The sequence below is a fragment of the Tachysurus vachellii genome, chromosome 8, assembly GCF_030014155.1.
Source record: "Tachysurus vachellii isolate PV-2020 chromosome 8, HZAU_Pvac_v1, whole genome shotgun sequence".
NCBI lineage: Eukaryota > Metazoa > Chordata > Actinopteri > Siluriformes > Bagridae > Tachysurus > Tachysurus vachellii.
Window position 1 is genome coordinate 14,104,400 of NC_083467.1, and position 24,544 is coordinate 14,128,943.

The 24,544-nt window shown below is 37.9% G+C and overlaps 3 protein-coding genes across 17 annotated transcripts in view; 1 reads left to right on the forward strand and 2 right to left on the reverse strand.

Annotated features, from left to right (window-relative positions):
• Positions 1 to 171: 171 nt before the first annotated feature.
• On the forward strand, positions 172 to 3,561 carry cln5 (CLN5 intracellular trafficking protein). The gene is made up of 4 exons (XM_060876396.1): positions 172 to 330; positions 619 to 793; positions 889 to 1,114; positions 1,196 to 3,561. Exons 1-4 carry the CDS (start codon positions 230 to 232, stop codon positions 1,681 to 1,683), a joined length of 990 nt encoding a protein of 329 aa, XP_060732379.1. The 5' UTR covers positions 172 to 229; the 3' UTR covers positions 1,684 to 3,561.
• Positions 3,562 to 3,579: 18 nt separating this feature from the next.
• On the reverse strand, positions 3,580 to 10,314 carry fbxl3a (F-box and leucine-rich repeat protein 3a). Its single transcript, XM_060876394.1, has 5 exons — positions 9,943 to 10,314; positions 8,699 to 9,059; positions 8,417 to 8,539; positions 8,160 to 8,331; positions 3,580 to 6,194 (listed from the first exon to the last, which is right to left on the reverse strand). Exons 2-5 carry the CDS (start codon positions 9,056 to 9,058, stop codon positions 5,554 to 5,556), a joined length of 1,296 nt encoding a protein of 431 aa, XP_060732377.1. The 5' UTR covers position 9,059; positions 9,943 to 10,314; the 3' UTR covers positions 3,580 to 5,553.
• Positions 10,315 to 11,748: 1,434 nt separating this feature from the next.
• mycbp2 (MYC binding protein 2) overlaps positions 11,749 to 24,544 on the reverse strand; it is a 60,450-nt gene continuing 47,654 nt past the window's right edge. For 14 of the 15 annotated variants that reach the window (XM_060876403.1, XM_060876410.1, XM_060876399.1 and 11 more), the window contains 27 exons: positions 24,322 to 24,491; positions 23,975 to 24,219; positions 23,663 to 23,830; positions 23,394 to 23,551; positions 21,905 to 22,104; positions 21,373 to 21,522; positions 21,094 to 21,254; positions 20,856 to 21,012; positions 20,372 to 20,596; positions 20,213 to 20,278; positions 19,725 to 19,964; positions 19,522 to 19,611; positions 19,334 to 19,414; positions 18,623 to 18,889; positions 18,226 to 18,509; positions 18,026 to 18,122; positions 17,798 to 17,917; positions 17,460 to 17,561; positions 17,243 to 17,371; positions 14,787 to 14,919; positions 14,543 to 14,646; positions 14,242 to 14,430; positions 14,040 to 14,147; positions 13,729 to 13,938; positions 13,309 to 13,416; positions 12,988 to 13,153; positions 11,749 to 12,908 (listed from right to left, as the gene is read on the reverse strand). In XM_060876403.1, the coding sequence (XP_060732386.1) occupies positions 12,793 to 12,908; positions 12,988 to 13,153; positions 13,309 to 13,416; positions 13,729 to 13,938; positions 14,040 to 14,147; positions 14,242 to 14,430; positions 14,543 to 14,646; positions 14,787 to 14,919; positions 17,243 to 17,371; positions 17,460 to 17,561; positions 17,798 to 17,917; positions 18,026 to 18,122; positions 18,226 to 18,509; positions 18,623 to 18,889; positions 19,334 to 19,414; positions 19,522 to 19,611; positions 19,725 to 19,964; positions 20,213 to 20,278; positions 20,372 to 20,596; positions 20,856 to 21,012; positions 21,094 to 21,254; positions 21,373 to 21,522; positions 21,905 to 22,104; positions 23,394 to 23,551; positions 23,663 to 23,830; positions 23,975 to 24,219; positions 24,322 to 24,491 (4,244 nt within the window). In that variant the 3' untranslated portion in view covers positions 11,749 to 12,792. The remainder of the gene's footprint in view (positions 12,909 to 12,987; positions 13,154 to 13,308; positions 13,417 to 13,728; positions 13,939 to 14,039; positions 14,148 to 14,241; positions 14,431 to 14,542; positions 14,647 to 14,786; positions 14,920 to 17,242; positions 17,372 to 17,459; positions 17,562 to 17,797; positions 17,918 to 18,025; positions 18,123 to 18,225; positions 18,510 to 18,622; positions 18,890 to 19,333; positions 19,415 to 19,521; positions 19,612 to 19,724; positions 19,965 to 20,212; positions 20,279 to 20,371; positions 20,597 to 20,855; positions 21,013 to 21,093; positions 21,255 to 21,372; positions 21,523 to 21,904; positions 22,105 to 23,393; positions 23,552 to 23,662; positions 23,831 to 23,974; positions 24,220 to 24,321; positions 24,492 to 24,544) is intronic. The other variant, XM_060876398.1, reaches the window with a different exon arrangement.

Here is a 24,544-nt window from a genome sequence, read left to right on the forward strand (position 1 = left end):
GGAGTGCATTATTTTAGCACTGTAGACAAGTAGTTAATTGCAGAATAGTACACAGTTTCGGTCAGTTTAAACATACAAAGGACTTTTACATCTGCCTTCGTCACGAGGCTTGTTATCGGATTTAGAGAACCACGTGACGTGACCGAACCACGTGCCCACAAGCATGTGAGGAAATGCGGAAGTGTGAACAAAGTTCCTGCACTGAGAAGTCTAACATGAATCGTGAAACATGTCTATCAGGTGTTTTTTTTTCCTCACTCTGATCAGTTTTTTCATTCTGATCAGTTCTGACAATGTTAGTGGAAAGAGAGTTTGGCCTGTTCCTTACAGGTAAAGTAACACTGGTTCTGATTCTTATACTGTCTATTGTTTCCATGGCTACCGCCGTCCCACTGTTTTGCTAAACACAACGTTTTTTTTAGAAGTGTGTTTCCAATGATCTGTAAATACACAGCAAAATATATTTTATATATATTCTATGTTATAGAGTGGAGTGGTCAGAAAAAGAAGCAAACAGAAAAAACTTCCTGGATATTATTATACATAGGATATTGTTGAATAATGTTTGAAATTGTGGTGTGTGTGTGTGTGTGTGTGTGTGTGTGTGTAAATGACTAGGAGATTCGACCATCGTCCGCCCACTGACCCTTACTGCCAAGCACTTTACCCCTTTTGCCCTACTGGAGACCCAGACGGTCGCATCCCTTCTATGAGAAACAGTGACGTCATTTCCGTGTTTAGACTTCAAACTCCTGTGTGGGAATTCAAATATGGAGATCTTTTGGGGAAATTTGTAAGTTTATTAACAGTTAAAGTGTAATAGGATTTATTATTGTAAAAATAAATGACCATAATAGTGTATTTTAACAGTGTATCTTTTGTTTTCAGCATATAATGCATGATGCCATTGGATTTGCCAGCTCAGAGACGGGAAGAAACTATACCATGGAATGGTACGAGCTTTTCCAGCTTGGAAACTGCACTTTTCCCCATGTAAAAGAGAACACAATGGCCCCTTTTTGGTGCAACCAAGGGGCTGCATGCTTCTTTGAGGGAATTGATGATGTGCACTGGAAACAGAATGGAACTCTGGAGAAAGTGGGAGAGATTTCTGGTAAGAAGTTGTACACAGTTTGTGTGAAAATGGTTTCAGTACTATTTTCTAATAATTCCGTGTCACTGTTTTCTGTCACAGGTGAGCAGTTTAATAATCTGGCACAATGGGTTCAACAGGACAATGACACGGGTATTTACTATGAGACGTGGACTGTGCGGTCAGACCCAGGACCCAACGCAACCACATGGTTCGACTCATATGACTGTTCACAGTTCGTACACCGCACCTATAGGAAATTGGCAGAGTTCGGAGCCAAGCTCTCAAGCAAAACTCAGACAAACTACACAAAAATCTACCTGTATAGTGGTGAACCTATCTACCTTGGAGATGATGGCAGCATCTTTGATCAACCCTCGATGAAAGATCTGGCCACAGCTATCAGAAAGTTTTACCATTCTTTTCAGCCTCACCAGTCAATGCTTCAGTTTATTCTCAGCCTGATGGAAGCCTATAAAAAAATAATACTGGAGAAGAGTTTCTATTTGTTCTACAACTTTGAGTATTGGCACTTGCCCATGAAGCCTCCATATATCCAAATTACTTATGAAGAAGTTCCTCTGCCATGATGGTGGCCTTGAGTTCTCTTTCCTACTTATTTCCTTTGTAAATAAGTTAAGACAGTTTTGCACCTGAAACAGCTGTGTTACTTGTGATTACAGTCAATGTTTTTTTGCTTTGGGTAACAATGAACTTGTGTGTTCTGTTGTAAATACCACATTTTGTCTCAATTCAGATTGGTCAGAAAGGGTTAATTTTCTATAAAAACACAGCTCAGACTAAGGCTGGGCGATATGGCTGAAAACTGTATCACGATATCAGTGTTTCATATCGGTCGATATAGATAATTATTGATATTTTTATAACCCATTTAAAATAAAGACCAGGAGAAAAATATATTACATTTAAACATTTTTATTTTAAACTTAACCTTCCTCTGATTATAATCCCCTCAGTTATTAAGACAGAAATGTCAACAACCATGGAAAACTCAAATAATTAAAATGTAAACAAGAGTCTAAAGTCACAATGAACACTTAACAATTCTCTCTTAAGAGATTTAAGGTGCAAAATGTAAGAAATGCTTAATAAAGTGTAATAAAATAGTGCAGTGTTAAATATAAACATAGAGAAACCTGAGAATTTAGTCTCAAACAATATTTTGCTATATAAATCTCATTGTTAGTGAAATAAAATTGAATAATGTTATTTATATATATAAAGTTATTCTTACTCTAATCATACTTGAAGTTGAACTATTCAAGTATGTTTTCGTAGACTTATAATATCCAAAAAACTGCCATACTGGCGAGCTGACTTTTCCTCTTTTATGTACAATTTCCTCGCTCGCTGCGGCTCATTTTCTGCTTATCAGTCGCAGGTTACTGAAAAGGAATCCAGCAGACCAGCACGAGACGACGATATGGCGCAACCAAACTGATACTGTTACATGATTGGGTGTTAAGAGTCTCACTCCCTACGTTGCTAGGTTACCAGAGAGTGAGTGCCTTTGTTAATGCAACCAAACTTGCTTCGCAACCTGTTTTCTTCCGACGAAGACTAAAAAATATTGAACGTTTATCGAACACATTTTTTATTGATATCGAGCACGTGTCTATCACGATACATATCGTTATCATTTTATCGCCCAGCCCTAGCTCAGACAAGTAGTCCTGTATGCGAGTCAAATCACAGATTTTTTATTAATGTGCTCATTTTAATGTTATTGTTTATGTAGCAACAGACTGGGCCTTGTATGTTCGACATTCCATGTTAACACATTTTAAAAATATCTGCAAGTTTTCTGTGAGGGGAGGTTTAGTTAGCATTTTTGTGTGGAGGCCCAGTGTAATTGTTTTGAAATGGCCAAGAAGTCTTCAGGAAGGTAGGCTTTCTGGTTTCTCATTAACATAAGCTCCATTTCTTTTGTGTCTTAAAAAAGGATGGTAAGGAATTAAATAATTTGTTTTATTGCATTTTCATAACTTTAGCTTTAGAAATAGTGAATGAATGAGATTACAGTAATACAAAATTAACATTGGGAGTACAAGAGTTACAGCATCATCCTGTAATAACAATAGAATTTAAGAATGCACAATGAGCCTGAAATTGATGCTAAGACAAAACAGGGGACTAGCCCACAATTTATAAAATGATTCAGATTTTCCTTTTAGTATACATTCAATCATAACTTCTTTAATCAAGGATATCCAATCCTTAATAAGGATCCTTGTTCGGGACTTTCTACATCAGTAAAATTTGAAAGACGTCTGAGTAATCCCGTAGTGAAGGGGGCAAAATACCCAGTAAACACATGGGATATGAGGTATTTATAGTGATCAAGGTGAGTGATAAATTTGTCACAGACATTCATTTTTATTGTTTATGTAAACAATGTAAGCATTTAACTAAAATATAAACACATTCTACATTACAATTTCAAATAATCTCTCAGTGCACAAAAGGACATTTTATATAGTTTATTTTTGTACAATGCAAAATGTGAAGCAGGTTTGGATGTTGGAATTGACTAAGCACAGGTTCACAAATTAAAGTTTTCCCCCAAAGACAACAAAGCCTATTTTTTTATACTGTTTTAGATAAATAACTTATATACACTGATCAGCCAGAACATTAAATCCACTGACAGGTGAAGTGAATTACACTTGATTATCTGATGATAATGGCACCGGTCAAATCCAGATAACCAAAACTGGTGGTCCATTGGGTGGCAGTTTATGGCTGATCAGTGTATATACAACCAGTGACATCTAATACACTGAATAAGGATATGAGAAACACGAGTACCTTTTATATATCAAAACAGTATTTTGAACAGTAGTTAAATACATAAATAATGTTGAGCTTCCCTAATACAAAACAATGAAATCAGGCCAAAGAGCCCGTTAAACTAGTATGTAGGTTTATAAATCTGTTTTGCAAAGCCACAGCTAGAATCTCTATAGGAATCTATAAAACCTGGGTTATGCTCATTTGTTTTTTATACAACAAAAAAACAATAACAGATACAATAACAGATTTTTATAAGTGCAAACCTTAATTGCTTATCTGCAGCTCACCTCCATCTGTGCTCGCACTTATATTTCTGTAGGTAATGTGATCTGCATCTAAAGTGCCTTTAAACCATTAATACAAACAAATGTCATCACAATCAAAAGGTCCTGATGTTACCCAATAAAAATCTGTTTACGTTTGATTATTTAAAAAAGCAGTAAAGTGGTAGTTTATCCAACATCACTGACAAGCTGCTCATGTCAGGAAAGTAGCCTCTCACACTGTCTTCAGCACATCTTTAAAACATACACAACTTAACAAACCACTTTTCTCTCCTATAATCAACTCAAGATCCAAGGTATGAATAAAAAAACCTGAATGACACATAGTACAAGTAAACATGTCATGTGAAAAAGAATTTTACAACATAACTGCAGATCAAAAATATTATATCAATAATATTGTAAAAAATCCAGACTTGTTTCAGTTAACTGCCACATTTCTCACAGTCTGTGTACAAAGAACAAAACTCACCAGCTTCCTGATTTCCTGTCACTTAAAAATAAAGTAGAAAATAATGCTGGGCGATATGATGAGAGAGTCTTAAGATTATGATGTCACGATGCACTCTTAAGAGATAAGATCACAATAGAATACTTATTTATTGCAAATTTAGTGTTTTTTAATGTCATTTTAACAATTATAGATTTTTTTACTTTCTTTTCAGTATTTATCTTTTTTATAAATAAAATATTTTAAATATAAAAATATATATATATTATTTTGACATTAAAGTTTAGAGCTAATCAAATGAACTGAAACTCAATGTGAAAGTGTATTTTTGCCTCATGAGACCACTTTTGTTGCCAACAAAATAAATACTACATTTTTATAATTTTACATATACCCAGTTTCTATTGTTTATATAAATTAGACTGGATTAGGTTAATAAGATGCAAAGGCAATATTCTGCATCTAGCATATTACAACAAAATATTAAACATATATAATGAAATAGTATGTGAAATATCTAAATACATAAATAAACTACAAAGCATTGTACAACTGTAATAATATAGCCATAGTTTCAATAATGATAATAGCTTATTCTCTCATGATTGTCAGCATATACACATAGTATTAAGTATAGAGAAAAAAGCCTTATATTTTAATAAAGAGTTTACACCAGTGATGTTTCCTTCCTCAAACTCTTGATTACACTGTAGTTAGTAATACTAAAACACCACTGATAAACCATGCCGTGTTTAATACTACAATATCTCAAATACCAAGGAATCATCTGTAGTACACTTTAGAGTTAGAGTAGAACTTTAGAGTAGAACTGCCTTAAAGGTTAAAGTAATGAGCTTCTTGTGCTGGTAATGAATCCAGTAATATGATGCTCAAATAAGTCTGCAAGTACCTCACCAGGTAGGCATCATATCTGGGAACCAGACACGGCCAAGGTGTCTTGAAACCTCCCAGTGAATTTCATCCAGGCTGTACTTGTGGTCAGGGATGAGCACCTCTTCCATGATGGAGAGCTGTGTGAGGCGTCTCCCACACATCCTCACAAACTCCACGAAGGCGCTGCAGGACACCTCACACTCGCCTAGGCCGATAGCCGACAGCTGTGTACAGCGCTCAGCAATGCGAATCAGCTCCTCGTCCAGGGGACGCAAGCCGTTGGCACACACCACCAGCTCCACAAGCCGAGGGCAGTTCATGCCTACGCGCCCGAGCACTTCCTTACTGACCGAACGGCCAAAGTAGAGGTGTGTGACAGGAATCTCATCCTGGAAGAAAGGCTCAAACTCATCTTCATACAGGAAGAAGTACATGACCAGGTTGAACTTGGGTGAGTGACGCACCATGGCATCCCAGCTACTTTTTTTGATGGTGTGAAACTGCTGACCTGGGTTCTCACTCACAACATCGATGCGAAGATGCTCCAGATGCACATGCTTCTCGGAGGAGAGCGCAAGGAGGAGCTCATCACTCAGCAAGTGGTAATTCAGTGCCAGCTCCCTCAAGCCATGGCACTGATCTGCGACACACAGGATTCCTGCACGAGAGGCAGAGTTAAAGGATCATTTTCAAATTCTTTCAACAATCTCTGACATTTTGAAAGGTGAATTAAGTACCTTGTTACATGTAAGGGCCTGTGAAAACCCTTTTACACGGTCAAATTTTGACATATCTATATACTTTTATTCTTTAAAGAAATATTAGCTTCAAGGCACTTCAACAAGTTCATTCCTTCATGTAGAAAACAATGATCACAATTTGAGGACAGTAACCACTGTAACAGTAATATTATACTAATATAACAGGAAGTGTAGAAGCCTTTAATTAGAACGACTTGAGTACAGCTGCAGCAGCACATCACTATGTTCTCACACTGCTCTGGTGTGATCTTTTCCACAGTAACTGTAGTGGGTTTCTCAGCAACTTTGCATTTTCCAGAGATTTTCAATCAGATTTAAATAAGGACTCTTATTTCAATGTTATTAGCTTCAAGGAACTGCTTTCCCTTGTTTTTTACAGTGTGGGCTTTGCCTAGCAACTGCAGGCTGAATGGGAGATGCATGATGGGAAAGAACAGCTTAGGGTTAATAAACATGTGCATTCACCCTGCCGTGTACCTGCATAAGAGGCCCACCTCCTGCTGCAGAAAACAGCCACCAAAATATGACACTCATTCAATTTGTTGTGTGTCCAGAGGAGAACTGGCACAGATTTCACTTTTGATGAGAGCAAGTTTAACTTATTTGGGTCAGAAATGAAAGTGAGGAAGTGTCATGGTATGGGGATTGTTTCTACAGCAGCAGTTAGGCCTCGAAGAATACTGAAGTACAGAAATGGTCAGCCCAGAAAAATCCTTTTTAACAAAGTTATTGCTAAAAAAAAAACACTACAGTTACTGAACTGTGAAAAAGAGTGAAAGAAGAGTGGACTGAGATCACACCTTTGCAGTGTGAGAAACTAGTGCTGTCCTGTGGCCACACATGTGCTAAAGTCATTCAAAACAAGGGCCTTTAAACTTCCTTCTCTTTTAGGGCAGCTCTAAACAGTTAAACATTTTAGATGTCATTTTCTTTTGTGCTACAATGGTTACTTTTTTCCACAACATAAAGGTTTTTTTTGAAGTGCTTGGTTATTTTGTAAAACTTGCTAGAACAGGGGTATAACCTAATATAGCCTAAATAACTTTGTTTTACTCATCAGGTTCTATAAACAAATAACCTAAGGAAACTAGGGAAAAAGCCCATTTCGCATAGAAATATGGCAAATGAGCTTCGCAAAATTTGTATGTAAGCAAACTGCTAACGTTTTGGAAAAATACCCTACGGACTAAGGAGACCAAGGTACAGAGTTGTACATGTTTGGTCATTATGCACAGTGACATGTTTGACAAAAACCAAACACAGAGCAACACCACATACACCTTATAGCAAGTGCCAAAGATTTTAGTGGAATTATGTTGATTTGAGCTTGTTTTGCCAGCACAGAACCTTTGAAACTTTGAGACATTGATGAACTCCACCTTATACTAGAATATTCAAGACAAATGTGAGGCCATCTGTCCAGCAGCTTAAGCTTGGCTGAAACTGGGTCACACAACAGAGCAGTGATCCCAAGCACACCAGCAAACCAACATCTGATTGTCTAAAGAAGACAAAACTTTAAGGCGTTGCAATCTCCAAGTCAAAGTCTAGACCACAACCCCTAATTACAGGTTGTACTTACTTTTTCCACCTGGAATGTTTGTGTACTTTTTGAAGATAATGCCTATATACTAAAATCATGTTGTGGTTTTTGTTGTCAGCTGAGGTTATTTGTTTTTCAAAGTTGGTAAGGTCCACACATTTCTTATATAACCTGTGGTTAAAAAACAGAACTGAAGCAGAGGGAGCAGTTTCTTTTCCACATGACACATCATCAGGCAATGATTTTTTAGTTATAATCCAGTATCATCCATCCATTCAATTCAAATCTTTAAATACATTTATATTAAAAATATGACTACCAGCAGGGGAGACATGGGGGCAGCTGCTCATCTTTAGCAGTTTGAGTGTGTCACTGTTGTTGGCCACCAAGACCTTGAGTGATGGGTCATCAACAGGCGTATCATCAATCTTGAGTGATGACAGAGACTTGGAGTTGACAAACACAACAGTCAGTGCGGAGATGAAGTGGGACTGGAAAGATTAAAAGAGCAAAGATTTTAATATTTTTACAGAGACAAGACATAAAAAAACTTCCATAAGGTTTCTGTGTGTTTACTTTTGTTAACTCCATAAAACTTGGGCGTGCTGTGGAAATAAGACCAAGGGTCTTTATTGAGCAGTTTACAAGCTGAGACAGGATGTTGCAAGCTGCTTCTGCTGATTCTGTACTGCTGTCCACCTGCACACACATTTTGTAAAGTGTTACATCGCAAAGCCTAAACAATATCCAGACATCACACATACAAGTTACTTTGTAGTTCCTTTGTTCTAGTATGTCTACAAAGATAAAACAAAATCAGCTATTCATAATAAAAACACACATCCAAACATTCCTCACCTTAAAACTGACATACTGTAAATGATTCGAGTGCTTCTTGATGATCTGCTTGATGAGATCAGGATGAGTGGCTTTTAGGTAAGAGCTTGCAGGTTGGTTGAGCTCAAACTCAAAGCATCTCCAGAGCTCAGGCATGTGAAAAGCTTCGTTCCAACCACGGCAAACCTGAGAGGCAAAGGCTCGATCCAGCAAGGGCAAGTACTGAAAGACACGCAGCAGGATCTCCTGTGGTACCCATGCCCAGGATGAAGCCACATCTTCACAGTCCTCACTGGGTTGTCTAGCTTTCTTACAAACCTCCATACGCTCCTCACAGGATGAGCCACTGGCCTCTTTGTGTCTGATTATTCTTCTTTTCATTCTTGAAAGTGAGAACATAAATAAAATGACTCCCACTTTCACATTAAACAACATGCTGAGGTCATCACTGTGCTGCTCAGGTCTGGAACTTGCATGAAGTTTATCCTTCACTACTTTAAATAGATATGGATATAAGTTGTTCCTGTTTGTATATCGCATCTAGAGAACAGATTGCTGTTATTTCGACACTTACGTAAGTCACACTAAAAAATTTGGCAAAGCGTATCTGGCATTATTGTATTGTACTGTATTATTATGGAATCATCCCACAGCAAATATGAACTGTAATTAAAATGTATATTATGAGTCTATTTATTACAAAGAAAACTGGAATTATTTATTATTTATAAAGAATTTTGCACATTTCTCTTCTTTACCATACAGAACTTATACACACACACTATATATATTTATATAGTTCTAAATATCTATCTATCTATCTCTCTCATATATATGTGTATATATTTATATATATATATATATATATATATGTGTGTGTATGTTACATATACAGTAAAATATATATAGTAAAAAAGAGATATGTGCAAAAATGAGTTTGATTTTAGTTTGTGCAAATTTTGTATTTTTTTTTACATCATTTTTAATTACCTTCGCTGGTGTTGATTGAATTGTTTTTATCTTTATTTACCGGAAACAAACAAACACAGAAAAAACGCCAACGATAATAACGTTATAATCACTAAGCAAGTTGACCATGTTTGAGTGTTTTAAACAGTTAAAGAAGGCTGATGTTCATCATGTAAAAGCTAATGATGGACGTTTAGTCAGCGCGTTAACACCCGACAGCTAACACCATAATTAATACTTTACTCAGTACAAATGTTCCTAGACATTTTGTTGTGGTGCTCGAACTAGCTGGTTACCTGCTTGGTGTTTAGTCAGTAGAGAAGGTCTTGCTGAATCAGTGAAGATCCGGTGTGATTTAAGTCTAAACCCGAGCTCCAAAACATCCGAAACAGCAAGATGTGGCGCATTTGAAGCTAAGCATTAGCTAAGATAAATAACTCCGTTTTAATTTCTTATTACCGCCTGCTAGTCAGTCAGTCTGTCTGTCTCTCTCTCTGTCTGTCTGTCTGTCTGTCTGCCTGCCTCAATCTGTGTGTGTGTGTGTGTGTGTGTGTGTGTGTGTGTGTGTGTGTGTGTGTGTGTGTGTGTGTGTGTGTGTGTGTGTGTTGACCTAATTCCTGCGCTCGACCTACTGTCGCTGTTGATTTTCAGTGGATCACTAAAATGGCGTTGTTGTTGTTATGTGACGGAGCGCAAGGGTTCATGGGAGATGTGTACCTAAATATGAAAATATCCTGCTCAGTTACCGCAACAAACATTTTCAAGTTTTACTCGTTCAAGTAGAATCAATCAGTTACTATAGGAACCAAGTCGAAGCCATCTGAAAATAAACTTTATATATATGCTTGTATGAACTACTATTCCCATGATGCATTGTAAAGCACTAACGTCATTTAGCATGGCAGCGCGCGTGCATCAGTAGATTAAATTTGGTTGCATTTTAGCTAATGCTTTGTAAATACATGATGATTATAGAATCCTTCTATAGTAGTATGTCTATACTTGTGAGTTACTTCATCTTCAAATAAATACCTAAAATGTATAACAAATTCGTTAAATGTTTAAATGTTCTTCACAATTATATGATGACGTTTTTTGTTTTATTATTATTATTGTTATTATTATTAATTATTACTTTTTTTTTTAAAGACTAGGGTTCTGTGGCATGTGCTTTACATTGGGTTGTGCAGCAGGTAGTCAGGTTGGTTCCTGCTTCTATCCTGAGCTCTGGCTGCTGCCTGTGTGGTGTTTCACATGTTCATCATCATGAGCTCATGGCAGTAAATAACTGCTACTTTGGCCTGATTCCTGTCGTCCTGGGCTCTAGATCCAAGCAGGTTACAGTAAAGCAATGTTTCATGGTAAAGAATTTCATATACACATATTCCTGCAGCTCCTTTAATGTCAAGTCAAGAAGCTTTTATTGTCATTTCAACCACATATAGCTGTTGCAGTACACAGTGAAAGATTTCTCCAGGATCATAGTGCTACATAAAACAAAGACAGAGCTATAAGGTCCACCAAGCAGCTACTGTTGGGCCCCTGAGCAAGGCCCTTAACCCTCAATTGCATAAATTGAAATAATTTGTAAGTCACTCTGGAAAAGGGTGTCTGCTAAATGCCAGAAATGTAAATGTATAAGGACTTAGTAGGTTAATCCTAGCCACATGAAGGGCATCTGTGCAATGTTGTATGTCTGTTGAGATTTTTAGTCCTTTTGTAGATGTCCTGTTCTTGTTGATTATTTCAGTGTGAACACAGCCACATCCACAATTATAAAAAGGTGTGTTTACTTGTGAATTGTGTTTTTTTTATTTTTTTTTTTTGGTAACTTTTTATTAATTTATTTTTTTAATGTTTTCTGAACAAAAGTTTGATTGTTTTTCACATTAAAGGTAGAAAAGGTTCTGATATGATTTATCTTCATTTTTTACATCACAAATACCTTTTTTAAGGCCATTTTAACATGGGCATGTAGACTTTTGTTTTTCATTTCCATTGTATATTCTGGCTGCTAATTAAATTTTACAAAATATTACACAATATTGTAACACGTGCATGCCGAGGTTAATTATTTCAGGAGGAAAAAAAAAACAGACACATTTGTAATGTACCTTGCAGAACAGAGGATCTGGTTTATTACCACCCAACTCTATCCACCACAGACAATACAGAGCAAATTTACAGGTAGCATTATTTTCTCTTTTACAGCAGCTGTTTTTCACACTTCCACACATTCACACTTCCAAACAAATTCACAATGTCTAATATTCTTTTTAGGTGTGTAGACTGGCCCCATCCCAAAGATTTGTGTTCTATTTTTTTTTACAATACAATAATAGAACATACTCACCTTTTATGGTTTTAAAAAGACAGAAAATGGTTTTGTACCACATTATATCACTGAAGAGTTGAAAGGGTTCCTGTTAACCCCTCACACGTGACAGATGTAGGCCCATCAAATTTTCTGAGCACAAGAATGATGCTATAATTTGCCAGGTGAAAACACAGCAGCGTGTCACTGTATAAAAATGTACAGTTGCTTTATTGACATACATTCCATGTTTACAGCTGCAAGATAGGAGGCACACCCAGTATTGCACTTCATTAAAAGTTCTGGCTCAAAACAAAACCCAGAATATCAAACAAAACTGAAGTGTAGAGTAGCAACATCTGAATACACCTATTTTGGATATTATCATTATATACAAGATTAGATAAATCGTACACTATTTTCCTGCCATCATAACATTCTTAACAGTCCATATATATGATCTGAACTGAAGTCTTTTCTGCTAAGCCATGATGCACTCAACAGAGAATACTGTACAGGATTAGGAAAAGAGTCAGTTTCCATATTGGTACACTTCAGTGATCGGGTGGTGAGCAAAGTTTAAGAGAGCCGAGGGTTACAACGGCTGCATGCAGACACGTCACAAGTTTTATTTTTATTTTTTTTGTTTTACTATTTCCTGGGTTCTTCAGGGTCTGTTGAGAGAGAGAGACAGAATCCCGAAGCACAGTGCTGCATTACTGCTTCATTAAGCCAGACATCCAGACATTCCTCTCAGACTGGCTGAAGCAGAAGTCTGCAGTTGCAGGTAAAACAGGGACTCGGACAGTAACGTACAACGAGCCCCGTTAGTTTAGAAGGTATGAGCATTTCTGCACACACCACAGCCCAGAGCAAACTCCTCTCCAGTGGGAGGATGCACAACATGCAGGGGACACTCACTCCCCTCCAGCTGTTTACCCTTAGGGCCTGTCAAAGACACAGATATTTCATGACTCAAAATGCAATGAAACTAACAGGTGTACATTTTAAAGGAATTGGAATTTACCTGCAGGGCAATGAGGCAGCTCTTCTTTGGGGATACTGGTCATTCTCTGGAAGTCATCATGACAGGCATTGCAGAAGTGTGTGGTCCCAAAGCAAAAAAACACAGCGACAGAACAACAGTAACGGCATTTGTATTCAAGAAAGTCTGTTCCATGTTTTGAGCACATCTGCAAAAGTGAAAAGAAAATGAAGGAATCTTCTTAATACAAGTTTGTTCACAGCTGCAGGGTGGTCTTTGCATGGTGAATTGCAAAAAATCAGAACCTCATATATAAAATAAAAAAAACAAAACACTAACATGCGCACAAAATACTCAACTTACCTGTGCCCTGGACACATCTGAGCATGCGCCACAGATAAGCTCACTGGGGTCATAGTCATCTCCCTGTCCTGCTTCTGCATCACATCGTGCCTCTCCCCCAAAATAAGCCTGCAAAAAAATCAACAGATCACATTCTGAGCCAACCTGGACAGATGATTTCTACAATGAAAAATATGAACCTGGACAGGTGGCAGTAATTTAATTTCATATCTAGCCTTTGTAGAATACTAACTCTGAAAATTGTTCAGTTTTCTACTTTAACACGTGTCTCTTTTTTTTTTTTCTCTCTTTTACTGTTTATCAACTGTCAACTTCATTTTGCTATGATGCTGAATGATACATCCACTCAATGACATCAATGAAATGATAAATGAAAGATATTCTTGGTAAAAGATAATAAGGTAATCTTGTGAAGCTAACCTTTTTGCATTTGTAGCAAACATAGTAAGCGTATCTATTCATAGCGAATCCAGCAGGGTCATTGTAAAAGCGAGCCCCACTCATGGTTATGGCCTCACTCTTGTGAAGCCCTTCATATTCCAGTCTCATTAAAGCTTTTCTCCTCACATCTTCATAGAGCTCTTTAATGGGATCCAGTAGATCTTTGATCACAGAGTGGTTAATTTTGTTCTAGGAATAAAACACATGCAGTAAATGTTAAAGATTAAAGTACAGACCATCGCAATCAACTCTTCATACAAACCATGACACTGCTTGGTGTGATTACATACCTTACAAATAGGACAGGACATGAAGCCAAATGTTATCCTAGGCCCTAGCCAACGGTTTTCAAGAACTCTGCGTGTGCATTGAAGATGAAACACATGACTACAGTCCAGCTGAAAATAAAGAGATACAAAGAGAGACAAGTCATGTCGAGTGTTTACTTTTCAAGAAGAATAAGAACAAACCGCTTGCCATTTGGTGCAATACCTGGATGGCAGGGGCAGCAGACAGAGCCTCAGTGAAACAGATCATGCACATGTCATCAGCGTCCTGTTTCAGACAGCCAGTGTTCTTGTCACAGCCGTGCAAGCAGGGCAAACACAGCTCCTCGTTCTTTACCCCGCCACAAGGGTGACCACATGCGTGAGTCTTACTGCAGGCCAGCTTTGCATACTCCTGCACAAATAGAAACATGTTGATAATGCGGTGGTCTTGATGTGTACTGCATTTGACAAACACTAGCACAGAAAACTGCCTTCATTATCTTCTGAGAAATGGTCAGATTTACCTGACAGTCTGGGTCTGAGCACACACTCCCAACTGCAGACAACTCTGTGCCGTTTCTGGTGCCACAGAAACGACAAGCATCTGAACTGCTTGAAGCAGGTTTACCTGAAACACATGAGCTGGTCAGTTATGGCCACAAGAGTAGATCAAAGAAATATCAATGAATTAAAAGAAATGGACATGCTTTTGTCAAACAATTTCTATAAATACAGCATAAAACAACAAACAGTATAGGGAACAGTCACCTGTGTGCTCTCTGAACTCCACCATGGCCTTCATGGTCTTTGAGTCAGCCAGTGCCATAAGCCAGAAGAGTTTGGTTCTTCCACAGCCTTCATGGAGATCAACCTTAATGGCTTCCTCTTCTTCCTTAAACACCTGCAAAAAATTGGACCAACATAGTCTCACAAACAAAGGATTGTAAGAATTCACACAATGTAACTGCACTGTCAGTGTAAGAAATGTAACACATAATTAATATAAAATAAAACTAAATGTTGCTAGATTATTATGTATCTACACATATTATACAGTCCAGTTTCTCATGTCATTTATTATGTGCAAAACAAGTCGAGTGACTCAGATTATGGCTGTTAGCAGCTCACAAATGGCTGCTTTGCTAGCATTGTCACATTCACATTTACAGTGCCTTGCAAAAGTATTTATACCCACTGAACTTTTTCACATTTTGACACGTTACAACCACAAACAAAAATGTATTTTATTAGGATTTTATGTGATAGACCCACACAAAGTGGCACATAATTGTGAAGTGGAAGGAAAATGATAAATGGTGTCCAATTTTTTTTTTTTTACAAATAAATATCTGAATGTGGCGTACATTTGTATTCAGCCCCACTGAGTCAATACTTCATAGAACCACAAATCTTTTGGGGTATGTCTCTACGAGCTTTGCACATCTAGAGAGTGAAATTTTTGCCCATTCTTCTTTGCAAAATAGCTCAAGCTCAGTCAGATTGAATGGTGAGCGTCTGTGAACAGCGATTTTCAAGTCTCGCCACAGATTCTCAATTGGATTTAGGTCTGGACTTTGACTGGGCCATTCTAACACATGAATATGCTTTGATCTAAAGAACTCCATTGTAGCTCTGGCTGTATGTTTAGGGTCATTGTCTTGCTGGAAGATGAACCTCCGCCCCAGTCTCAAGTCTTTTGCAGACTCTTTGGTTTTCATCTAAGATTGCCCTGTATTTGGCTCCATCCATCTTTCCATCAACTCTGATCAACTTCCCTGTCCCTTTCAAGATGGGGATGGTGTGTTCAGGGTGATGTGCAGTGTTAGGTTTCCGCCACACATAACGTTTTGAATTTTGGTCTCATCTGACCAGAGCACCTTCTTCCACATGCTTGCTGTTCCCCCCACATGGCTTGTCGCAAACTGCAAACGGGATTTCTTATGGCTTTCTTTCAACAATGGCTTTCCTCTTGCCACTCTTCCACAAAGAATTACCATGGGCCTCTTCTCTGATTAATGCTCTCCTTGCACGTCCTGTCAGTTTAGGTGGACGGCCAAGTCTTGTAGGCTTGCAGTTGTGCCATACAGTGCTCCGTGAGATATTCAAGGCATGGGATATTAATTTATAACCTAACCCTGCTTTAAAATTCTCCACAACTTTATCCCTGACCTGTCTGGTGTGTTCTTTGGTCTTCATAATGCTGTTTGTTCACTAATATTCTCTAACACACTTCTGAGGGCTTCACAGAACAGCTGTATTTATACTGACATTAAGTTACACACAGGTGCACTCTATTTACTAATTAGGTGACTTCTGAAGGCAGTTGGTTTCACTGGATTTTAGTTAGGGGTTATCAGGGTAAAGGGGGCTGAATACAAATGCATGCCACACTTTTCAAATATTTATTTGTAAAAAAAAATTTGGACACCATTTAAAATTTTCATTCCACTTCACAATTATGTGCCACTTTCTTTCGGTCTATTTCAGAAAATCCCAATAAAATAAATTTTTCTTTGTGATTGTAACGTGTCAAAATGTGGAAAAGTTCAGTGGGTATGAATACTTTTGCAAGGCACTGTATGTTATAGACTATGGAGCATAGTGCTTATGTCATTATTAAATACAATTTTGTGTACAACATTTTGTGTTGTGCATTTAATAGCTTTAAACATTTTAATAAATAAGTTATAAATAATGTCATTAATAATGCTCAAGTTAATGTTAAAAATCAAAGTTATCTTCTTAATATATATATCTATATCTATAACTATATCTATATCTATATATATCTATATATATATATATATATATATATATATATATATATATATATATATATATATATATACACACATACACACATTATCTATCTATCTATCTATCTATCTATCTATCTATCTATCTATCTATATATATATATATATATATATATATATATAAATAATAGCAAGTCATTACCGTTCAAATCCATCAAATTCAGATCTAAACATATTTGCCAGTTTTTAAATATCCATAATAGACGATATTATATTTTTATTTGAAAGCATAGGTGTTTATGGGGAATGTGTAGAAAATAGAATTTAAGAAACTGATTTAAGAATGATATGATTAAAAAAAAAATTAGCATCTGTATGAAAGCCTATAGCATTTGGTCTTGATTAGCATAAATTCTATGGATCTTCTGCTTCTTGTTATTCATTCCAGTTGTGTTAGCAGGAATGTACCTGTCTCTGGTGGGAGCGAGTACGGCGGTGCAGATGAAGGAAACGGTCACAGTCAGTGCACAGGTTTCCACACACATTACAAAGGATGATAGCTGCAGTTTCACCATCATCGTGATTGTCACACATAGGCTGTGAAAATAAAAACGATTAGAGTGCTTTAGCAGTACGCAGGATGCTAATTATTGCATCTCTGAAGGCTGTTAAAACAAAGCTTTACCATCTGTTTTTGCTGGCCATCTTTGCCCATCCAACGGCCTGATGATAGCCGGTCCACATGGTCTTGATCCAGCACACAGAGAGAGGCAAGAGCCAGCCAGAGCTATGCAGAAACAATACACCAGGTATTTTTCACATTGTGTTCTGATATATAATGAACAGTAATAATATACAGGAAACCCTATGGAGATGTTCATTTGAAAATATAGTTTTTCAGGACATATGAGCTGTGAGCCAGAGGGCTCCTTTAAGCCCATACCTGATGACTCAGTGACCTGGTTTGTGATGAAGTGGTTTAGATGACCTGTTTGCACTGAATAATGAAAGGTTTAGTCATACCCGTGTGGTAGCAATGCAGCGCACTGGTGAGCGGTGCTCCTCCTCCATCTTAGTAAGAGCAATAATGGTCTCAGCAATGGCGTTCTTGGTTACTCTGGACCAGGTGTCTGAGAGATGACCCTAGGGAGGATAATGTATGACTGATGAGCACACAACATCCGAAACCAGTACAATAAAAAAAAAAAAACAGACAAGAATTGAGCCAAAGTATTTAAAAATAGTTCTTACAGCAGCCATGTCCTTAACCAACTTAATGATGATCTCAGCAATCTGAGGTGGTGTTGAGCCCTTCATCCACCAGTGACTCTCCCCTCGCCTGATGTAACTACTCACCAACAGGCAAACAGCAGGAAAAATGCACACTTGGCTTATTAAAGCATGAAGCAATTATTATTTGACTTTGTTCAGATTTACCACTACAAGCTCACCTGGAGTTGAAAATCATGGGCAGTGTAACTGTTGTGACACCTTTGGCTGCTGCCATGCCTGCTATGCCAGCAATGGTGGTGCCCTTGGCCTTGAGTTGTACAGTAAGGGCTTTGGCAATGCATCCCAGGAACATGTCCAGTATCCCCAGCTTGTTCCAGTCACCCTTCTCAGTTGAGTGGATGATGTCACTGATATCTGCTGGTGGCAAAGCCTTCACACCAATTACACTGGCCAAGCGCACAGGAGTCACCTCAGGAAGGACCCGTCTGAGCAGTGAGGTCACCTGGGTGATCAAAAGCAGTTATTAGTCACTCTCTTGCAGTGGCTTGCATCATTCTGTGTAAAACAAAGGAACACAAACACATACTACTGTAACAAGCTTGCACACAACCATACCTGTCTTTGGACACGTGGCGAGGCTGTATGAAGTAGGGAGAACAGATCCTGTAGTAGGGTGAGTTGCTGAGCCAAGTACTGTCTGCCTACATTGGAGCCACTCAAGGCTAGGACCATTGACAGCAATTCAAAACAGTATGCATCTGAGGAGGCATCATCATCACTAGGCTGCGAGTTGGCATTCTCCTTACTAGAGATGGCATGCTCCCACTCCTCACGCACGCGTGTAGCTTCCATGCGTATCGCCTGCACAATGTGTGCACATACCTAAGGGCAAAAGAACACAAAGGAAACAAAATTTAGCATTTTCTCTTATGTGACAATGCAGCCCAACTGACAAAAGAAGGAATTCAGAATGCCACAAATTATATTTCTCATTGGACTCACAAGAGTCATTGTGAGACATTTATCTCTATGATTATTCTCCCTGGATTAGTAAAATGTAATGCATATGTCAATTTAAGCCATCAAATTAATCTAGGCATGCATTACCATTACGCACAATCAAATAATGCTGATTGGTTTAACCAGACATTTTGCTCGGCTGCAGGTAGCCCTTTGTCAATTACTAGGGTGGTACAAATATTGTATATAATTATTATAGAATAAATATTGTTTTTTGTACTGTTTCTACACTGCTTTCATGCATGACCATAAACAAAAGTGTACAACAGGCTTAGGACTGGCTTAAGATCAGTCATCCTGACATACCTGTTTCTGCAAATTGGTGAGCTTGCTCCTGCTGAATATGATCCCAACCATGTGTTCTTTTAAATCAGCATCAGACGGTGCCTACAAATGATAGTGAGAAGAAATCATTAATAAAAGCAACATTGGTGTTTCTTTAATGTAATCTCAAATATGTATTGCCTATGGTAATGGCATAGTATAACGCTTACCTTGTCTTCACCCTCTGGAGATGACAGCAGGTTCTTCTCCTCCTGCTCTGGAGTAGGCTCGGCATCCCCACAAATCAGCTTTCCAAACACCTACACAACAACAGTGCCCTCATTATAAAAATACTGACCCATCTTAAACCCAGGTACAAAATGTTCTGACATTAATTCAGCTGCATGGCATTTCTAAAGAGAATCTCACTAACCTGTGAGGTGATGAGGCGGAAAACACGAAGGGTTTCTGCTTCACAGTTCTTCTGCTGAGCCACGCTAGCTGAGATTTGCCCTGCTATCTTGATGGTGTCACCCTCCTTCCAGCCAAGCACTTTAACCTGCCTCACCCGCAGTGTGTTCTCAGGACCCTTCATCTCAATCTTGATCACATGGTAGTCCCCACCAGGTAGCTCGCTGGTCACCCAGCCCATGTGCCTAGAGTCCAAGTCAATCTGACACAGTAAAGATCCCAGTGAATAAAACAGGCCTTCAAAAACAGATATCTTACTTTCACATGAAGCTCTGCTGTCATTATAACCAGTACAATACGAGAATACTTGGTTATCAGTCACAGAATTGGAGATATCGTTTACGACCTTGGTGGAAGTCATATAAAAGTAGATTCCATCTAAAACAAATGAAATATTTCTGCAGAAGTATTACCATGATGGTTAGTTTTGTGCAGATCGGTATTAGTTACCTGTTTGATTCTGCAGAGGTCTTCCACAGCTTTTCCACAGAGAAACGTAATTGAAGTGACTTTATTCTAAAGGATTTGAAAAGAACAGACAACAAAACTGATCAATAAATGTATCATCTTTATGCTGATTATAACTGTAAATTCTCCAGTCCCACTCACTCCAATGTCACGGGAGTTGTCCACATGCACAGAAACATAAGTGGCACTGATCCCCTTCACACAGCTGAGGGTGATGCTCTTTGTCTTGTTCTTGTCCTCATCCCCTGACTCCCAAAATGTCTCAGTAGAACCATCTGTCAAGCTGCCAATCATAGCGGGCCGGCTGGATGTTTTTATGTCCATCACACTGGTCAAGTCCTTCAAACAGGTTACCATACACAGCTCCTACATTCAAAGAAATGGGTTATTACATGTAAACATTATCAGCTTTATTACTGGATTATTATTAGATTTATCTTTGTGTTGAAAATACACCAAATTGTTCACTTCATGTGATATTAAATAAACACAAATCTGGAAGGTGTTACATACAATACAGTTGCAGAAATGCCAAAAGCATAAATGCTTGAAGAGCCTGAGATTGCAAGAATATTATAAGAATATACAGAAAGAATATTACAATAAAATGCTGTTTTATTACAACCTGACTGATGGCTTCATATCCTGACTGCACGCTGATGTTAAAGCTTTCTTCACTATCTCCATCATCTGATTTGGACAGGATGTTGTTTATGTGATGGAACACATTACTCTGGTGCAGAAACTGATGGTCTGACTGTTTGAATTTTAGACTCCAGCACCTATATGAAGTTTCAGGATTTTAGTCACACAGAACAACAGATAGGTGCCTGTGTTGCAGTATATTGCGGTGACTCACTTACCTCAGGGCCATTTGCTGAAGGGAACTGCCACCAGGGAGTGACATCATCAGATCAGAGATGGTCTGGAGAAGTCTGTGGAAGGTGTGGGGTAGAGGGTGAGCTGCCTCTCCGGCAATGACTATGTCAGAGAGAGGATGCTCGCACACACCCAAATCTTTCTCCTGCAATGAAACAGATCATTCAGCATTTATACAGTAAGAAAGGTTTACACTATTCTGGAAAAACGTAAGTGCAAATGAATTCTAAGGAGCTACTGACATTTGTGCGCTGTAGCCTTACCTGCTCCACTGTGTCTTTACTGCCTTTGTTTTCTTCCTCTTCTTCTTCCTCAGGCTCACATGGAGATGGAGTCAAAGAAGCCACAAAATGCCAGAGGATATCATGGAGAGAGGTGGTTTGAATCACGTTGCAGAGCAGCCAATTAAATGCCTAATGAGAAAGTGATTAAATGAGACTTTGCTAGGAATTCTATTTCATTGCATCATACTATTAATACTGCAAAATAGCAGATAGAAAACAAAATCTTCTCCCCCTGTAAAACCAAGATAAATCATTGCAGAACTTGTTTCACCTATGATCAGAAAGGAAGAGTATAAAATGACCTAATGATAAAGTGCTAAGTTGGTAGACTCTTACCCAAAGAGAGTGAGTGATGTAGTTATAGACAAGCAGTTAACCTCTATATCATAATAAATGTAAAAAGATCTGACAAGATTTTTCTTGGATTTTATTTTTTTATTTTTATTTGTGATGGTTGATAACATGAGTGTGTAGCCATTTTATGTTTTAATTACATCTGTCTATCACTAACCTCCATAGCAAATACTCTGCAAGCTGATTTGCGCAGAGCGTGTCTCATGGCCACCTCAAGACCCTCCAAATCATGGTGCTGAATGACAAAGGCCAGCACAGGCCACTGGAAATTCCTTTCCCCTTTACTTAGGGAGCCATGCGCTGAGATCAGTCGAGACAGCTCAGGAGAGGGGTGTCTCAGGAGGGAGGAACCCACTTCTATAGAAAACAAAAATACATGTAACACCTTTTGCATCAAGAACTACACTTATAGAATATGAATCAGAACGCAGAAGTACCCATAAATGTCTACAAACTCAAAAGGTAAATCACAAACTAGAAAGCATTAACAAAGCTTTTTACACCAAATGACATTTGATGGCACTATAATGTGCACTGTTGGTCAAAGGTGTGTGGATATTTTGTTTTTACTACACAAGAAATGGGTTTATAAAAAAAAAAAAAAAAAAATCCAATAAATCTAAGTATGTAATTGGTATTAGTGCAGTTAAAAATTGTTTGTTTCTATTTATCAGAAAAGAAAAAAAAATAGAGTAGAGTGAAAAATGCCTAGATCTCCATCATGAATTAGGCCCTGGCAGCACATTATTATACCAGTGTCTAAGAGTCTCTAGATCGAACAAGTGCTTTGAGACAAACTCGACAAACTGTTCAGAAGTAAGGAAGAAAACACAACAGGCCATACCGTTAAAGGTCAATCATCAACTGACGCTTATCCACTTACCACCCCAAAGGGACATTATTTTCCAATAATAATATATCCTGAAAATTACATATATATATATATATATATATATATATATATATATATATATATATATATATATATATATATATTATATATATATATATATATTTATGTAATAAATATATAGTATATATTATATATTATATATTATTATATATTATATATATTATATATTATTATATATTATATATTATATATTATATAGTATATATATAAGTATATATATATATATATATATACGTAGTTTAACATGAATGTCCATAAAAGTCATTTCCTCAATATCTCTAGAATTTATTAAAATAGAAAAATGCAGCTTGTAATGTTAACTGCTATGTACAAAGTCCAATCTTGATTTTTGCAGTGATGAAAGACAAAGTGACAGACGATGGAAACTCTTTCTAAAAATGCTGAAAAAATCCTTTTGCTTTGTTAAATAACTGTTTATAACGCTTTGTTTATAATTCCATTTCTCATTAGTCTTTGATTATGTGAGCATCGCCCACGTGCAAGTTGCTACTCTAAAAAGAATATAAAGAATATAGCATAATAGAATAATTAATATAACCTCTGACTGCCTTACCACTAATATCTGAATTTTCTATAATTCATTTTCTTAAAGAAAACATTCTTCAAGTTCAAAATTCAGATTCAAATTCAAAGTTCAAAACAGGAGAATGAACATAAAAATTGGTGTTGGTGTATAGCAAAACTGTACATGAGGCAGAAATAAAAGGAGTACCTGCATCTCCACTGTGTACCCTTCGTCTGGGCACTGCCTTAACTCTCGCAGGAGAAGACGAATGCTGTTTATCATACTCAGAAGCCACCACAGAATAAGAGCGTTGGAACACTGTCCGTTTGGCTGTGTCACTGTCCGTGATGGGACTGGTCTCCAGGCTATGAAAACAGTACATGCTTAAAACACTCATTCCTGCCTCTAGCAAAACTAGCATAATCATTACCCTAGCTGAAGTTTAAGAAAGCGGCAGTAAAGAAATGTGCTGTTACCTAGGTGGCATGGACTTCATATTACTCTCTGGTTCCTCAAAGACATTGGGGCAAGCATCAGGTGTGACAGAGATATAAGGAGCTGGTACTGATGTTGATCTCAGGTAGCGCATCTCATCCTGGAACAGGTTTTCATCCTGGTAGCCTCCAAAATTCTCTGTATGTTGACTGAAACAGGTACATTAGATGTTTTAATAAACAATTTTTTTTTATCAATCAGCAATTTTTAAGTATATTAAGTGTGAAGGTACAGAGAAAATACAAAAATCTCTCTGGCTGGCTAATTAAAAAAGCAAATAGTGCTGGATGTACCGAGCCAGGGTCTGCAGATACAAGCAGCCAATTTTATTTGGCAGCTCTTCAGAAACTCCCTCCTTCAGGCTAGGTAGGTGTGTGTGGAAGGGTTTGGGTGGGTGATGGCATAGCAGGCTTGGCTCGGCCGCACTGCTCAGGGATAACAGGAACAGGGCATTGGCACGGATCACCTGGTGCGCCTCCATAGTGGGAAGTGCTCGAGGTGTTTTCACCTGCAAAGGCTTCTTCCTGGACTGCTTTACCTGAACCACACAGAAATGTGTGCAAAGGTAAAATGTAATTCACAATCATTTGCAAGAGAATAATTGTGCAACCATGTACATATTCAAAAAATGAAGTTCTACCTTTTCTCTAGCTGCAGTTTGTTTCTCTCTCAGGTACTTCTCTCTGCAACGATCGCAAACCAGATACCAGGTACTCCCTCCTATGCCACCATCACCACAATTCCCAGCCCATCCCCCACAGAAGTGGCCGATGCTGTTATAGCCCTGACCTCCAGCATAACGCCCACATCCTGAATGAATGGGGAACAAAATACTCACCATATCTCCGTTCAAAGTTTCAAAA